At 43.7% G+C, this 18409-nt stretch overlaps 2 protein-coding genes across 2 annotated transcripts in view; both read right to left on the minus strand.

Annotated features, from left to right (window-relative positions):
* Positions 1 to 973, minus strand: part of rnf213b (ring finger protein 213b) — a 29960-nt gene extending 28987 nt beyond the window's left edge. The window contains exons 1-2 of the mRNA XM_069723386.1: positions 894 to 973; positions 13 to 132 (exon numbers count right to left, since the gene is read on the minus strand). Of these exons, the coding sequence (XP_069579487.1) occupies positions 13 to 81 (69 nt within the window). The 5' untranslated portion in view covers positions 82 to 132; positions 894 to 973. The remainder of the gene's footprint in view (positions 1 to 12; positions 133 to 893) is intronic.
* Positions 974 to 5726: 4753 nt separating this feature from the next.
* Positions 5727 to 16543, minus strand: nploc4 (NPL4 homolog, ubiquitin recognition factor). Its single transcript, XM_069723361.1, has 17 exons — positions 16371 to 16543; positions 15133 to 15213; positions 13399 to 13508; positions 12598 to 12837; positions 12469 to 12517; positions 12292 to 12386; positions 12072 to 12195; positions 11799 to 11978; positions 11615 to 11701; positions 10833 to 10904; positions 10620 to 10746; positions 9630 to 9790; positions 9473 to 9544; positions 9292 to 9384; positions 8517 to 8633; positions 8194 to 8296; positions 5727 to 7064 (listed from the first exon to the last, which is right to left on the minus strand). The coding sequence occupies exons 1-17, from the start codon at positions 16383 to 16385 to the stop codon at positions 6904 to 6906; spliced, it is 1887 nt and encodes a 628-aa protein (XP_069579462.1). The 5' UTR covers positions 16386 to 16543; the 3' UTR covers positions 5727 to 6903.
* Between the last annotated feature and the right edge of the window lie 1866 nt (positions 16544 to 18409).

Here is an 18409-nt window from a genome sequence, read left to right on the forward strand (position 1 = left end):
CTGCATTTGTACCTTATTTCTTCCCCTCTGTTTTTTGGTGTCTCCACAGTCGGGGTGGAGGTTTCCTCCTCCCTCCTCCATCTGCAGGGACTACGTTTTCCCAGGAGGGTCCTCGTCCTCCTTGTTATCTGTCTGTGATTATAAATGTCAGGTGTAATTACAGCCTGCGTTGCTGCATGTCTCTCTCAGACTTGCTGTTCAAGTTGAGTCGGTGCATTTCAGTCAGTAAGGGAGTGGAAAACTCAATGCACTTTGTACATTCAATAACTTTATAGCACAGTAAACAACAAATGATGGCACATAATCTGAGCTGCAACGACTTAATCTTTCTTTTTTTCCCAGTTAATAAATGAATCATTTAGTCTTTAAAATGCCATGAATTGATAAAAAGTGCTTGTTTTATCCACACACAAAAAAAACCCAGTCCAAAATCTGTTTTCTCATGAATTTATAATAATAAAAAAGTAGAACAGAAAGAAGCAGGAAATCAAATCATCACTTAAGAAGTGATTTTCTTCCATTTTGATGAAATAAACTGTCAATTATTTTTGCTTCCTCAATATCCATGAAGTCCAAAGAAATGACAAGAAACTACAACAAAGTACCACAGATACATTTCTACAAATTATTTCTACTGAGAAATGACTGTGACATTAATAGTAACAAGAATACAGTGAAGAATATAACTAATAAATTCAAGCCACTGGTTTATAAGGTAGCTAATTTAAGATAGTTGGACTTTTCGTGAAGAAGTTGTAAGTAAGACATAAAAACATGATAAATGACGTATTATTTAAGGACGTCGCTCAGTTGTGTTGATATTTACGACATTTAAAAGTGAAGCAGAACATTTAATACGACAAATACTCATGTTTGCTGCAGTGTTTTCTTACCTGTCTGATTCTCAGCTTTCTACTCGATGAAGCTAAAAGGTGTGTGAAGCAATTGTTTATCAGGCTCGCGCTACGGTCACCGTAAGGGACCGTCCGCAAATTTATTGCCTTCTTTACAGGTTGTCTCTCTGTTTAGTCTGAATTATCAATAGAAGTTAACTGTGTTGGTTATTAAAATGTGTTATGTTGTAATTATAGTCGGTCCAGACAGATGAATTGTCAGCTAACGTGCAGTTTTAGAGGTTTAGTCTGTTTTATCTGTCGTGATTCAAAAAGTAATTTCTCGACAGTCCCTAAACCAAAGAAAACGAGTTTTCAGTTTCATTTCTCTTCGAGTCCCATCGAAGAGGAAACTTACGCGGCGTTCAGGGTTCCTCGGAACTTTCGCTTTCCATCCCAGCAGAGAGGTAAACACAGCTTCCAGTTTTGGGATATTTTTTTGTAATTCATTATTTTTCTTTAATTTTATTCTTTTTTAAAAAAATATATTTTATTTTAGAAAGGTAAACAAATATGTGTGTTTCATGCATTTGCAAATAATTTTCCCAGTTCAGGGTTAAACTGCTGGTTTGGAATATTCCATCTGGGATGAAACGAAATCAAAACATTCTTTAGAGCAAAAATAAGAGGCTTTTATTTTGAAGAAAGCAGACAAAAACATATCAGATGCATCTCCAAAACAAGGTATTACTGTTATTACTAGGCAATAAACCAACTACTACAAATATCAAGTACATACACATTCACTTCACCTTTTTATCTGTCTTTCAACATGAATTTACTGCTGTGTAAACATTTTAAAAGACAGTTTACATGATGTTACTGTTAAAGAAATAAAAACTAAATACAGAAAGCGGTTATAAAAAAAAGCAGTTCGGTGAGAAAAGATGAATGAATAAATAAATTATGTGTGGACAGAAAATTATATAAATGAATACAAATAAAGATTAATATTATATTGTATCAACAATATTGTCAAAGGCAACTTTTTCTCCTCTCAATGATAATGTAAAAATAAAATATGAACCCAGATTAACAGATTTCAAATTGTTAGACCAATAATAAGATCACATCCCTGCATTGAACACAACACCACGATGCTGCACCTGAAAGGTGCTCAGTCCTGGGAGCCTTCAGGTTTCTTGATCCTCCGAATCACGACCCTGCTTCTCCGTCCCTGAGGTCGACCTCCAGCCTCGGTGCCCCCAGCCTCCCCCGGCGGTGACCCCGGGGGTCGGGGTTCACCTCGGGGGGGCGCCAGTTTCCTTCTTAACCGCATGTTGTCCACGAAGGCCTCCACTCCTTCAAACTTGGTCGTGAGCTCGGCGAGACGCTCCTTCAGGGCGTTGAACTCCTTGTAGAGGTCTCCCAGGGCGTCCGACAGAGGCTGGATCCTGAAGGGAAAATAGAAATGTAACATTCACATTCAAACTATCTTATACACCAATAAGAAAAAAAAAGTGTTGTTGGAGAAAAATGAACTAAAACTTGGTACTTTAATGAGGGATTCATCATTTTATTTTTACTTGTCCACATACTTATGGCCTGAACTGTGTGTGCAGCTCAAACAGCAGGTGTGTCCTCACCTGGCGTAATCAGGCAGCACGGTGTGGTGGTCGTGCAGCAGCAGATCTTTGACCTGCGTCATGATGGCGTATTTCCAGTTGTCTAAAACCAGCGTGAGGTTTGAGCACCCTCTGGTGGTCACTTTCTCTGCTGCAGGCGAGGAAATCGGGAAGAAAACACTTGTTTGTTTTTTTAAATTTTGGCGCTGCATCTTATTAAACAAACATGACTCAAAGAGCAAACGAGCACAACGTGATCTTCAGTGGTGAACGAGCACCTCATTTAATCACTTAGCTCAGATCAATATGGGAACAATTATGTTTCCAACAGAGTGAAAACACAAAACTGAAGGACAAAAACAGTATTCAGGAAACACAAGAAGGAAAGAAAGAAGGAACACAGAAACAAAGGAAAAGCAAAGAATGAAACAAAGAAAGAAAGAAAAGAAAACAAACAAACAGGAATGTACTTCAATGTTATTTAAAAGACAATATTCAAATTGTTAATTGTATTTAGAGCTTCATGAAATGATGTCTGAAACATGAAACCTTCATAATAATAATAATAATAATGTTAATAAAAATAATACATGAATAATGAATCTCCTCCGATCGTCTCACCTTCATTCCTGAAATCCAACTCTGGTCTCCGACTTATTTTCTGTTTCTGAGCGACACAAAGAGTCGCAGACAAGACGAGCAGAAGTCCAGCAGTCCTCATCCTGACACACACACACACACACACACACACACACACACACACACACACACACACACACACACACACACACACACACACACACACACACACACACACACACACACACACACACACACACACACACACACACACACACACACACACACACACACACACACACACACACACACACACACACACACACAGACACACAGACACACACACACACACACACACACACACACACACACACACACACACACACACACACACACACACACACACACACACACACACACACACACACACACACACACACACACACACACACACACACACACACACACACACACACACACACACACACACACACACACACACACACACACACACACACACACACACACACACACACACACACACACACACACACACACACACACACACACACACACACACACACACACACACACACACACACACACACACACACACACACAGACACACACACCTGAGTGGGAAAGTTTCGTCTTTTCTACATTAAATAAATGAAGTGAAAGAAACTTACCTGCAGTGACGGTTGGAGGAGGAAGAGGAGGAAGAGGATGAAGAGGAGGAAGAGGAGGAAGAGGACGACTCCGGTGAGGACAAAGCTCAGTTGTTTTTGATCTGAAACAGAGGGAGGGTCTTCGGTCTCCACTCCCATCAGACTCGGCATCAAATATCAGCATTTCACCGCTGAAACTTTCTCTTCAACTCATTGTTTCACATCTTTAACGTAAAGTTTTAAATCAAAAAGAAAGAAAAGGTTTAAGTTCCGTCCAGCCGACGGTTGATCACGAACATGTAACGAGGCAGATTATGGGACCAGTAAAGTTTTACATGAACGAAGCGCTGCGTGCTCGTGTTTGATGTTCTGAGGTCACGACCAGCCGAAACATTCCTGCTCTTCATCTGCTGTCCATGTGTGGTCCAGAGGAGGCCGCAGCGAGGTGGAGATGACCGAGCTGTAGCTGCAGGTACCTCCACCCTCTTCATGCTGCAGGTACCTCCACCCTCTTCATGCTGCAGGTACCTCCACCCTCTTCATGCTGCAGGTACCTCCACCCTCTTCATGCTGCAGGTACCTCCACCCTCTTCATGCTGCGTGTTTTCAGTCAGGGTGAAAACCAGCTCTAAAAACACGAAAATCCACTTTTCAAGGACTTCAGACTCTAAATACACGACCAAAAGTATGTGGACACCTGTCAGGGAGGTCAGGGCTCTGTGCATTCTACTGGTGTCCACATACTTTTGGTCGTGTAGTGGTTTTCTAAACTTTGTTAGTTTATTCCTTCGTGTAACTTCAAACCTTGTCTGAGCTAGATGCTAATGTTAGCATGCTAACATTAAGCAGTATAATGTGGACCGTGTTCGTGAGCGTTTGCTAATTAGCACCAAGTGGGAGAGTCATTAGTGGAGCACGTTATTATCGCGCGAATTAAAATTCTGACCTGAAGGTGGCGCTAATGGCAAATCACAATGGTTGTATTCGAAGAGTAAATATCGAGATATTTCAGTGTAAACTTTGACCAGCTGGTGGCGATAGAGGGAAAGTCCCAGGATCATTAAAGTCAGGAGGGTTCATCCTCTGGGGATCACACTTATTTGCACCAAATTTCATGCCAGTCCATCCAACACTTCCTGCACAGCGGTGATCTGAAAAAAAAAATGCAAGCATTGCTAAAAAAAAAAAAAGAAAAAAAGAGGAACAAATCAGAGACATCTGTTTTCATCTTTGTTGTTTTTTTTTTTATTGTTTTGTTTCAAATCCAGGTCAACAGCATACAACTCTGAAGGTCCTCAGTTAGCTCAGTGGAAAGTGAGAACCGGCTGTAAGTCCAAGAGCGTGCTTGCTCAGCAAACGGCCCCCGGATCGATACAAAAGGACAAGGTCACTGCCGTCCGCTAGCATGACATCAGAGAAATCACTCTCAGCAAACCACACGGGGGTAGGGGTGAGGTGAGGGGAAGGCGGGGAGGGGAGGGGGGGGACCGCTGCTGAATCTACCGCTAAAATCACATCCACACTTCGTCGAGCTCTCGTCTCGTAAACGGCAGAAATGTGAAACTTTAGAGGCCTGTTTCCACGGCGACAACCTTCAATTCAGCTCAGTGTTTTACCGATTCAGCTCGGATCATCGTCGGAGCTAAATGAAAAAACTAAACAACTCCAGCTCATAACGGCGCACGAGGTTACGAGGAAAAAGCCGAACGGCCAAAAACTAAATCTGAAAAGTTTGCTAGCCTTTAGTTTTAAGCTTTTTGAAAAATGTCTCCAAATTTTGTTGACGCACTCGAAAAACCAAAATACTTGGAGCTTTGAATGGACCGATGGCTTTAAGAAGCTCCCGCCACAGCAGAGCAGGGAAGGAGATCAATGTGTGAATATCAGAAATGTAGGAGATGTCAAAGAAAAACATCCAAGTTTGAACGAAACTTGGATGATGAAAGAAAATCCCCAAAAAACAACTTAAACCGACTGCGACACGTTAAAGGGCCAGTTGACGAAAATTAAAACAAAACCTCTCTAGGACTTTAATAGAGGGAGTTTTTATTCCTTATTCTTGCCAATGAAAGATTTGTTTTGAACTCTCTGAGCACAACTATTAAGTTTCCATCCACTTCAGTAGACCTTCTTCACTTTAAACATTTTGCAGGTGAATCCAGAACACGACTAAAAAGAGTCAGATAAACAATAATTTGGGTGAACTGACTCCGCGGTGACCTACGACCTTCCTCGACCTCTGGGCAGCAGAGTCTTTGAAGGCCGAGAGACGGAAACCAAAAACCCGTCGGCGGGGGAACGAAACACAGAGCGGCGAGCACCAGTTGTTTCTAAAGCACCTCACTGCTAATACTCAGCGAGTCAGTGATACGATGATGATGATGAAGGTGGGTGGTGTCCTTGGAGGGGAGGGAAGAGGAGGAGGAGGAGGTGGGGGGGGGGGGTGCTGATAAGATGAGCTACATATTGTGCCAGCTCAAAGTTCAAACCACCAAATCCAGACGCTACAAATCCAACCGAACGAGCAAGAAAACCACCGACGGCTCGTCACTTCTGCTGCTTTTGTTTTTCCAAATCTGGGAATTCACTTAATACTGAAAATAGAAACTCTCTACGTTAAGTGGAATTTATGGTCTGAGCTTCGACCGGTGATTGTACGTTAAAGAGGGGGGGGGGGGGTGTCAAAGAGACCTGTAAAAACCTGACCGAGTCCACGCTGGAGATTCAAAAAAGTTGAAGCTACAATCTGATAAAAAAAAAGAAACGTAATTAAATAACAGCATCATTCCTCAAATGTATTTATACACAGCAAGATTTTCCAGAAGATGTGGTGAGAGCGGTGATGTGAGAGAACATCCAAACACTTGAGTCTTTGCTGTCGTCCTGAGTCGCAGCAGGATTTTATTTGAGGCATGGAGGGGAGGGGGGTAGGGCGGGAGGGGGAGGGGAGGGGGAGGGGGGTCGCAGCCAAAAGTGCTTTACCTAAAACCACCTCTCAGGAGAGCCGCTGTGTTGGAGGGAGACAGAATGACCCGTGAAGTTTGGTGTAAACGTCCCTCTGCGGCCGGCGAGGCGGGAAGAAGAGGCTTCGACGTGATGGCGGGGAAAAAACAAAAGAGGGCGGCCGAATCTCGCCAGCTGGTCCTGGGTGCGGTGACGGATCAGGGCGGAGGACGGGTGGGGTGGGAGGGGGAGTTTTTAACTGCGGGGCAGGCTGCACATCTCGCAGTGCTCTGTGCCGGGCTGGTTCATGAAGGTGCAGTGGAGGCAGGACCACATGGCCGAGGAGGAGGCGGGCGTCGACGGGCCGCCCATGGCGCCGTAACCCAGAGAGCTGGAGGGCTGCCCCCCCACCGTACCTGCAGGCGACAGCGGAGGGAAAACACAGCACGTTACACCTCGGAGGTCAGAGATCCACGACGGGGCGCTTCGAAACCCGCAGCTACGTCAAAGTTGGACGCATCGTGAAACAAAGCAAGCAGACAGACTGGAGGGTGGGGGGAACGTTGCCACGGCAACGACTGTACTTCTGTTTAAACTGATGGATATTTGCCCTTTTTAGTCGTGATGAAACGGTGAAAACATAAAAAACAAACAGGAGGGTGGAGATTTTTGAGTCGCCTGTTGGTGCTTTATCAGAATACTGAGAGGGATTCTGTTTCTGCAGATGTTTGTGTCGCCTCTAAGAAGTAGAAAAAAAAAAAAACTTTCGAGACAACATCTTCGTTCCTAAAATAAATTCCTGTGCTTTCACCTGTCGAGGTGGATTAGATTCATCAACATGAGGACAGAAGTGAGAACACGTCTGAGAACACGTCATGAATCCGACGTTTCTTCAGAGCAAATTTTAGAACAAAATTGAAGATGATTTTGGTGAATGTAAAAACATTTTCCACCAGACTTTTATTAGATTCTTTACTGATTTAAGTTGATGTCCACTTTAATTTATTTTTGCACGGTAGCTGCTTGTATTTGTTCAACAGAACCACCTGTGAAACCACGAAGACTTCTTCCACTTCGATCAGGAATAAATAATCATTCTAACGTAGCTGGGCTTTGGACAGACATCGTTTCATCCTGTTCCAGTCTTTGTACTACGATCAGCTGACCAGCAGCTGGCTGCAGCCTCACGTTCATTCATTCATCATGTCGGCCGTCATTCTTCTCATCTAACGGTCTGCAGGAAATGTTGAACTGCTCCTTTAAGAATCGACGTCATTTTTGACTTTTTTTGGGGGCTGTTTTAATCAATTCTTTTAGTCACAAGATGTTCTTAAAAAATAAATCATATAAATTTGATTTATAATCTCACTTTTCAACCAAAGAAATGATTAAAACATTAAATTATGGTATTTAACTGCAACAAAAAGCTTCCAACTGATGTGTTTCGGATGCTGTTTTAGTTAAATGGGTTTAAAAGTGGCTTTATTTTTGAATTATTCTGAATTACATGATGAACTAATGAGAGTAAAAAGCCGGTGAACTCACTGCAGAGCTGCTCGATGGTGGCCCACTGCTCAGACTTCTTCCAGGTCTGCGCCAGATCCTCGTTCGAGGTCTTCACCGCATCGAGGAGCAGCCCGATGCTGTCCTGCAGACACACAACACAAATCAAACCTCCCGACACGCTTTGTGTTTTTCTTCGTCTGGCTTTCATCGAGCACACGCTGATCCGTTTACAGAGGCACGATGTTTTTGATGGTGGTGATGGATCGGTCTGAGCAAATCAGCACGGAACAAAACTGAGTGAAAACATTCTCGCGGCCGGTAACCGCCTCCAGAGGAACGAGGACACGGAGGATGAAACTTACTCTCAGAGGCATGACTTCGTTGGTGACGAGGAAGAGGAGCAGATGGAAGTCCGACACGATGTCCAGGAATGACGTGGAGGTGCACTGGGACAGGTACGTCGCTAAACTGTGAAAATCCTGCAAAAACAAACAACGACAACGAGATGAAGAACTTCCTCTCAGATCTGGAGGTTAAAGGTTCAAAAAGGTCGCTCTGATTTTCTCCGGCACTCAGCTGTGACGGTGAAATCCAGGCGGACATAATGAGTCGGACAGAAGATAAATAACAACACTTTAATGTTAGTTTCCTTCAACTTCACTGGATCTTTGGGTGACTTTAAAGATTAAATGTTAAGAAGTAACAAAACTGTCCAGTGAAGAATAATATATTTTTATTTATGTCTTTTTCTCCTCTAATATGTTTTGCATCAAGGGAATCTATGTATTAAAATCCATCTATATTTACTTATTTGTATTTTATTTATTTAACTTTTGTTATTCTACTGTCCTATTATTTCCACATTGTTAGGAGCATCTGCCCTTTTCTAAGGAAGAGTGAAATCTAAAAACCCATCAGGCTCAGTCAGCAGTGCACCAACTAAATTTGTAAACTACGTTTTGAAGCCTCCAGTCTGTCAGTCTCACGGTCACCATGGTGACCACATTCAGACGAGCGGTGCGTCTTTGGACGGGAACCGAAGTGCACATGCTCAGAAATACACGATTCAGACGAGCTCCAATAGACCAGAGTCGGAATTAAAGCAGCTCGTGTGAGTTTGTGCAGAAAGGTGCTCACTTGTGTTTCTCCCAGGATGTCCCGGTTTTCGATGGGGAAGCGTTGTGTGGAGGAGAAGGTGTACTGGGGGTCCTTTGGAAAAGTTGTAGTGATCTGTGGAGGAAAAAAAAAAAAGGGTAATTATCCAGAAAGTCAGGAGGCTGGTCTCCGTTCGATTAAAGAGCTACGCATCATGACTCACATCTATGATAAGGTACTCCACAGGAAGAGGCCGCGCTAGAAACGTCACGTCATTTCCGAACTTGTCTTTGTCCTGTCGGATGGATAGAAAAAAATAAAGTATTCTTTAAAAGATCACATGATGTCGTACACGTTTAATCCTCGGACGAACGTCTCACCTTGAAGAAGACGTCTGGTACGTACTGCTCGGGGCTCGACTCTTTGGCGAAGCCCAGCTCCGGAGCGTCTTTGCAGGGCAGTAGGCACTCGTCCCTCACCAGGGCCATGCACTGGTTGGACACCTGGTATCCCTCAAAGTGCACCTGGTTGTCTGGACCACCTGCACAAACACCACGATCGGAGAAGTTGGAGTGGAAGTTGGTTTGAGAAGCCAGAACATGTGACGATGGTGAACTTTTAACTAACTAATTATCTGATCTGACTTTAACGTGAACAATCTGAGTTGTTGTTTTTTCACACGTGCAACTCGTTTCCAGACGGATGACGAGAGAAAGTGAACCAGATGGACGTCGGCCGCCGGCTGGCTCGAGATGTGTCGCCGTGACGTCAGACTTTGGCTGCCGGAGCCTCGTTCATGACAATAACGATGATGAGGTCACCGCTGAGACTTCCTGGAACAAATAGACGCGGAGGTCTTCGGGGTTGTAAACCGAGGGAGGTGAAGACGTCTGGCCTCGAGCCAGTGGAGCCGCGGAGAAATCTGGTTTCACTGAACTATTGGTGCAGTTTGACTTTTTGCAACGACAAAGTGACTCAACTTAAAGTTAGACTGCAAATAAAACAATAAAACCCGGGTTTGGCCTTCGATTACACGACCTAAAGGCAGCGTCTGAAAATGAAAGCAAAAACTATGCAAAGAGTTCTCGGCCTGAATTGATTCATGACGTTCAGCCTGAATGTGTTTCTGCCGTATCGGACGTTTGAAAGATGCTGATTCACTGTAAAATGACTTCAAACCTTCTCTCACCATTCATGTCGTCAAAGAGCCAAAACCAACCAGAAAAACATGCAAAAAAACCTAAATACAGAACACGAGTTCTGCTCTCACGCCTCTATGTTTAAATATGAAATAAAACAAAAATCTTTTTTTTGGTGTCATTGTTCATTACAATCATTAAAAGGAGAACAACAACAACAAACAAACGTACCTGTTGCGACCGTGGTCACGAACTTGGATCCGAAGTGTCCGTCTCGAGAGAGTCTGCAGGTGTTTGAATGTTGGTTCTGGAAGTATCCAGCCGTGATGCACTCCTCTGCACTCAGGTAGTGAGAGTCCTAACAGAGGGAACGACATGTTGTAACACACGGAGGACAAAAACAAACGGCCGGCCGGCCGGACGGACGGACGGCTGTGTCCTCACATGGTTCCTCGTGTAGCGGACGGTTCCTATCCTCGTGTCCTCGGACAGCAGGTCGGTGAAGATCCACCCAACCTGCAACACGGCACACAGCCAACATCACTTCACGTGGAATATCTGAATACGTGTGCCACGATGAGATCACATGACGTTACAAAGAGCTTCAAGAACTGGACTCAAAAGGAAAAGTTCAAACACAATTGATCAATTTTACACAACAAACATCTCTTTATATTTATATCATCGTTATAGTGTATGCAGCTCCCAGGCCTCAACTAATAAACAAACAAACAATAAAAATCAATCACTACTTCATTCAAAATCACTGGAGCAGAGTCTAATTTTAACACATCTTATTTATAAAAAGAAAGAAAGAAGAGAAGGTTGTTTTGATTTGCTGCAGAAGCTGTTTATATTAGATTTGTATTAATAATGATACTCCTGACGTCCTCCCTGATTAATGCACATTTTCTCACTGCATATATAACAGAAGATTTTCCATAACCATTCCTGTCGACATCTCGACCGGCTGCAGAAGTTACGTACAAACTCATTATAGTTTAAATTTGTGGCAAGAATTTTAAACTTTCAGATACAGTAACAGAGAAAGACAAGAGGAGATTTTACAGAACTTCAAACGAATTCATCTCAAAGTCCGGCCCAGTTGGTTCTGCTAAAATGATCCGGTTCAACAGGTTAAATTCTTCGATCGGAAGACTTTGCCAGAGAAACATAAATCTGCCTCGAGGTCGACGGAGGACTGAGGAGGAGGAGAGACGGCTGACCTTGCAGAGGCCCAGTTTGGCAGCGATTTCGTCCACAGCTGCAGCTTTGGGGTCCTCCACCAGCTCCAGGCTGTTCTGGGTGGCGTTCTGATAGCAGCAGAGAAACATCAGAGGAGCAGCAGTTAGAACGGAGTCTCTGCCGAGTCAGCACCGACGGACACGTTACGGTGCGCCGATCTCTCACCTGCGGGGGCTCGTAGATGGCGGCCACCTCGGCTCTGATGCCCAGAGGGATGTCCGTGTGCTCGGTGTACCGGCCGTACAGGTAGCCCATCCTCTGGCTGCCCGTCTTCCTCCAGAAGTCCAGGAAGCGGTCGGCGATGGTGTGGTTCTCGAACATGATGTTGTCCACGTGTCTGTATTTCTGGAGGGGGAAGGAACAGAGGAGGAGATCTGTGACTCTTTACTCAGAAAGAAATGAGCTGAAGACTTCCTGCGCCGCTTCCCGGAGACCGACCTGTCTGTTCAGTGTGATGGCGCTGGGCTGACACTTGGTGCAGATGCCCTCGGGCCAGGGAGGGTGACCCTCGCAGCCCGACTTGATCTTACAGCTGAGGTTCTCCAGAGCTGCGAACTTCCCTCTGCGGGAGATCAGAGCAGCGTTATAAAGAGTCTGACGGGGACGTTGTAGGAACGTCTCCACTGGACAGGAATTAAAAAAAAGAACAACGTCTCACTTGTCGGCTCCACCGGTCAGCTTGCGAAGGTACGCGTGGAATGACATGTGCTTCACCGGCGGGTCGAGGTGATTCAGGTAGTCTTCGTCAAAAGGCTGCAGCAGAGAGAAGCCACATTATCAGTGAGGAAAATCTGTTTTATTGTGGCTGTGCTGACATAACAAGAGGATAAATTACCTCTAACGGTACACAGTGCACACATTTTCCAAGGGCACCATGGCGACATCTGGAACGAGAAAAAGCCGGATTAAACCTCCCACATCTGTATTGAACTCAGACGTGTGCAGCTGTGTCTCTCTCTCTTACAGCTGTGGATCTTTGTTCCTGTAGATCTTGCCGTCCTGTTTGGCCAGGTACTGATCGATCTCGTCCTCCTGGACCTGCGGCGCTGAGAAGGACCGAGGGAGCATGGAGGACGAGGAGGAGGACGAAGAGGACGATGAGACGGATGGTAGCGATGACGACGTGTGCGGGGTGGCCGTGTCCATCACCTCCCCGGCGGGGGTGGACGATGCCGACGGGACCAGGTACAACATGTCCCCGTGCCTGCAGGAGCACCAGAGACGATTAAAAACTGAAAAGTTCCAAGAACATTCACTCCGTTTATTCTGTTAAAATTCAGATGCAATAGTTAACATTGTTTTCTGATGAATGCATAAAACTTGACTGATACAATAAATATTTCCAAGTTAAAGATCTCTTCATTGATTAGTGTGCTGAAGAGCAGTTATTATATTATAAGTATTAGATTTTAAAATAAACTATTATTACGACACCTTGTGATCATCTGAAAAGTGTATTTTCAAAGGATCTGTAAAATTACAACTTAAAATCTCAAAGTTTTCTATTTCCACTCAGTTTTATGTCATTGTGCTTTTCCTAATGTGTTTTGTTTGTTGTTTTGATTCATTTTTTTTATTTTAATCTGAAGTATTTTAACCATTTTTTCCTTTTTCTGTAATCAAATAAGATTCATTTTAATATTGTAACATTGCTTTGAAAGGTGCTATATAAACATAATTATTTTTACAGACCTGAATTTGAACATTAGACTCGATATTTGACTTTTAAACTTCACCACAACTGTCAACTTTTTGCCGTACTCACTTGATCTTAAGCAGGCTGAGGGTTTTGTTCTGGGAGAGGATCTCTCCGGTCTTGTCACGGTTCTGGTAAACGGAGAACCCGTTGGAATTGAAGCCGAACTCTTTGGCCACCTGTTGGAGAGGTGAAGAGGTGGACGTCATAAACTGCATCACGCGTCCTAAAAATCCCCAAAACTCTCACTAATCTCCTGGAGATCTGACATCTTAAATCAGTCTGGGTTTATCTTTAGGCGAAAATGTCAAATGATTTGTTCCTCTCTGGGATCTGCGACAGGAAGGAAGGAAGGAAAGAAAGAAGGAAGTAAGTAAGTCGGCTCTCCGCTCTCCAAACTCTCACAATCACTCGCTCAAAGCAGATTAGCAGAGAGCCTCTTGGCACAAGAGAAACACCTCTTATGGTCGTCGCTCAGGGTGCCAAACTCAGCGACGGAGAGCGCTCGGAGCCGCTATCCCATCGCACTCCAACATCACACCACATATCTGGCAGCCCCTCAGACTCATGCTGATTATCTGCTCGTGTCTCATCAGACAGGAAGTATCGAGAAGGAACTTCGGGCTGTAACGCTCACAAAAGAACGGGATGATTGTCTTGACATTAAAAGCTGGATTCATGAAGACATTTAATGCGGAATAAATAATGACTGAAGTCTCCACCGCCTCATTCTGACATCTGAACCAGCCGAAAATCAGAAAACAGTGAGACAGGATGGATTTTCAGGATCCCATTTATCTTTGGAGTGAACGCTGGTAAAATTAGCAGCCAAAAGCACTTTGAGCGTTTCATGGTTTGTTTTTTAAGCTGCACAAAAGAAAAAAAGAAAACCTGTCCACTGTCAGACTGTCAGAGCCAGAACATCACGCTGAGCTTCTTTTTATTCCGTCTGCAGAAGTCCAACCTGCAGGGCTGCTTCCACCCTGTCCCCCTCGTACCGTCCCGCCCGCCAGCAGGGAATGAAAACGACTCTGCGTCAATCAGCCGGCGACACTGCGCCGCCTGGACACATGCATTTTTGATGAGGAGCTGCTGCAGTGCTGGAGATCTATTTTTGTTTTTTTCCGACGGTTTCCAGACTCCTCTCTAATTATCTTTCACGAGCGAGTGGAGGTCAGAACAGAGATATTTAAACACAAATCAAGACTGAATATATCATCCATTTATTCTGGGTATATTTCCCTCTGTCATGATGTGAAGAAACGCCCGGCCTTTCAAAAGTGTGCAGAGCTCTGCATTGAAAACACTCCCTGAACACAAATGTCCCCTGAAAGCCACATGCCTGACCTGCTCTGGTACTTCCTGCACAGCTTTGTACATTAATGAACAACGAGCAGGAAAAAAGGAAAAACAACTGTGTACTACTTTGTGACAACAGTACACACAATCCTACTTGCAATGCTGCAAAGATAAGACACATTAAAGCTGCACAAACAATGAGCATCATTCCAGGACTGGACTCAAAAATCCAGGATTTGAGAAATGACAATGTAACAGTGGAGGAATGTGAAGTATTCAAGTTCTTTACTGAAGTAAAAGTACTAATACACACTGTGAGAATACTCCACTTTGAGTTAAAGTCATGAATTTAAAACCTCAGTGAAATAAAAGTCTGAAGATTAATTTTATTGTTGCTTTAAAGTACATTTTTCTTGAGTAGATGTACGTAGCACCCAGAACAAAACAGAAGCATTGTGTGTATCTGAATGTGCATAAATTGATATTTTTCTTTAAAGCTAGTACCTTCTTCAGAAAAGCAGCAGCTGTCTCCCTCTTGGTGGAAGGAATCTTCTTCATCCCGTCTGGGGACTGAACCCTGATGACCTGCACGGGAGGAGGACAAATAAATCATCAAGTACAATATTTGAGTGGAAAGTGGATTTACTTGTTTGTACTTCCTTGTTACGGTGCTTTCGCTTTCATCTCTACGACATTTTGGAGGCAAATATTGAACTTTGTACTCCACTGCATTCAATATGATTGTGGTTTGTTTAGCAGATTTATTAACATGAAAAATAAAACGACTACTAAATGATGCTGTATCGTTACAGATTAAGCACCGTATACGTTTATTGATTTATTTTTTTAAATGAGCTTCAGCTGCAACACTGAAGGGATGTACACATTAATGAATATCAAATAATTAAAACCCAATAACATACATCATTCAGGAGGGAGCCACTCTGCATCACCAGCACTTTAAGTACATTTAGATGCTGGTAATCGTGTACTTTCTAGTCTATTTTTAAAAGATAGAAAAAGGGACATTTGATTGTTTTGGTTTTCACATTTCACACAGACCTGGACAGGATTATCTGAGAGACAAACTCTTATTCTGTTGGTGAAAAATGTAAATCTTTATGTAAAATGTCTCAAACACCTTTTATAGCATCAACAGGGCAAAAACAAGAGAACCAGTCGCTCAAAGCTCGACTCGACTTCCCTGCAGGTTTGTTAGAGTTAAACTGGTGACTGTAAATGTTATAATCATACTGGCGGGGGACATCCTGTCAGTCACAACACCCCCCCCCCCCCCCCCATAGCGGTGTCGGGACATCATGACAACGATGACAGTGCAAAATAAAAAGTCCCGTCACCTTATTCTCATCTAAAGTCCATGAAGCTGTTTGATTGTTCCTCTTTGACCCAGACAGTTTTAACTCGAGCTGTCACCGTGTCGGCCAACTAAACATCCCTTTAATCCATCTACACCTGAGATCCATTAAAGTCCACCAGCCATGTTCTTTATAATGTCTGGCTGGCGAAATGAATATGTTTTAAACACGTTATTCCTGAAACCCGCCGGTTATGTTGCTTCTGGACAACAATGATCCTTCTTCTCTTTAATTCGTCGGCTAGCCTCGGAGCTAAGGTTAGCCGGCTAGCTGCACAGGCCCCGAGTCGGAGCTAATTCTGCTGCCTCATCACTCCGTGCTAACGTTAGCCGGTCCGGTAACACGACCCGCCCGGTGAACACTCACAATGTTATCCGCCATGTTCGGGTCCGGTGGGAGCTCCCGGGATGTTTCGCAGCTGTTGGTAGACAGACACAGTAAATACAAAACAATAATCAAGCAGCGTTTCTGTCTGTTCGTCAGCGAAACTCCATCCCACAGCTCAAACACCGGGTGTTACAAACATTACAGTCCGACCGTTTCCCCTACTGGTCCCGTCCCCCACGCGAACACGGACGAAACAGGAGCTGAAAAATAAAGTTCCACGTTTTAAAATTGTTTTAAAAAAAGTTAATGAGTGACAGGTATCCTCACCTGCAATTTGCCTTTACCATTAATTTATTTACATTAATTGAACAAAAACAACATCTATTTCAAGCCTATGATCAAGTTTTATGTTTATAATCTAAAAGTCCAAATGCCACCTTTTCTATTAATATTCTTTATATTTATGATGAATCTTTTAAATCGATCTAAAAGTTAGTAAAGTAGTTGGTATTTACACTGATGTATTTGTTATGAAAGCCAAAAGCCAGTAGACTTCAGAACAACTCAGAGTCCTGCCATCTGCAGAAGTTCTCTGATGACTCTGCAGTGGACGGGTGTATAAGGGACGGACGGGAGGACGAGTACAGGACAGTAGTGGAGGACTTTGTGGAGTGGGCTGGTAGAAATCAGCTGCTCCTGAACGTGGCCAAGACCAGAGAGATGGTGGTCGACTTCAGGAGGAAGACGACGGCTCCACAACCGCTGAGAGTTCTGGGAGAGGAGGTGGACATGGTTGAGGAGGACAAGTACCTGGTGTCTCCATGACAACAGACTGAACTGGAAGACCAACATCAACGCTGTCTACAAGAAGGGGATGAGTCGACTCTTTTTCTTGAGGAAACTTCGATCCTTCAATGTGTGCAGCGAGATGTTGGAGATGTTCTACCATCTGTTGTGGCCAGTGAACTGTACTTCACTGTGGTCTGCTGGGGGGGCAGCATTGGAGCCGGAGACACCAACAGACTTAACAAACTGGTTAAGAAGGCCGGCTCCATCATCGGCTACAAACTGGACAGTCTGGAAAAGGTGGTGGAGAGGAGGACGCTGAACAAACTATTATCCATCTTGGATAATCCTGTCCACCCTCTCCACCTGCTGCAGGGACAGAGGAGGACGTTCTCCTAAAGACTCCTCCAGCTCCGCTGTCACAAGGACAGATACAGGAGATCATTCCTGATACAGGAGATCATTCCTGATACAGGAGATCATTCCTGATACAGGAGATCATTCCTGATACAGAAGATCATTCCTGATACAGGAGATCATTCCAGATACAGGAGATCATTCAAGATCCAGGAGATCATTCCTGATACAGGAGATCATTCCAGATCCAGGAGATCATTCCTGATCCAGGAGATCATTCCATATTCAGGAGATCATTCCAGATACAGGAGATCATTCCTGATACAGGAGATCATTCCAGATACAGGAGATCATTCCATATTCAGGAGATCATTCCAGATACAGGATATCATTCCAGATACAGGAGATCATTCCAGATACAGGAGATCATTCCAGATACAGGAGATCATTCCATATTCAGGAGATCATTCCAGATACAGGATATCATTCCAGATACAGGAGATCATTCCAGATACAGGAGATCATGCCTGATACAGGAGATCATTCCAGATACAGGAGATCATTCCTGATACAGGAGATCATTCCAGATACAGGAGATCATTCCTGATACAGGAGATCATTCCTGCCGACCACAATAAGACTCTACAATAACTCACCTCTGGCAAAATCCATCACACAACAATAACACTGTTGACTGTGTTTCTTGGTTGTTTGTATATAATATATAGATATATACTGTACTGTATATACTGTGCATTTTATATTTATATTTTTTACTGCTATTTTACTGCTATTTTATTGCTTTTCTATTATTCTATTATTATGTTATTGCTTCCTGTATGCTGCTGTAGCGAAAAAATGTCCCCTCGGGGATTAATAAAGTAACTACCTAACCTAACCTAACCTAACCTAACCTAATCTAATCTAATCTAATC

This window comes from Brachyistius frenatus, unplaced genomic scaffold (genome assembly GCF_029030835.1).
Source record: "Brachyistius frenatus isolate BFR_SWC_R1_liver_20210118 unplaced genomic scaffold, ASM2903083v1 Contig_325, whole genome shotgun sequence".
Classification (NCBI taxonomy): Eukaryota; Metazoa; Chordata; class Actinopteri; family Embiotocidae; genus Brachyistius; species Brachyistius frenatus.

Coding starts and splice junctions, on each gene's coding strand:
- nploc4 (XM_069723361.1), bottom strand. Junction 13,509..15,132: donor CTGCTGCTTTTCTGAAGAAG/GTACTAGCTTTA, acceptor CCTCTCCAACAG/GTGGCCAAAGAGTTCGGCTT. Junction 9,385..9,472: donor TGGAGTACCTTATCATAGAT/GTGAGTCATGAT, acceptor TTTCCTCCACAG/ATCACTACAACTTTTCCAAA.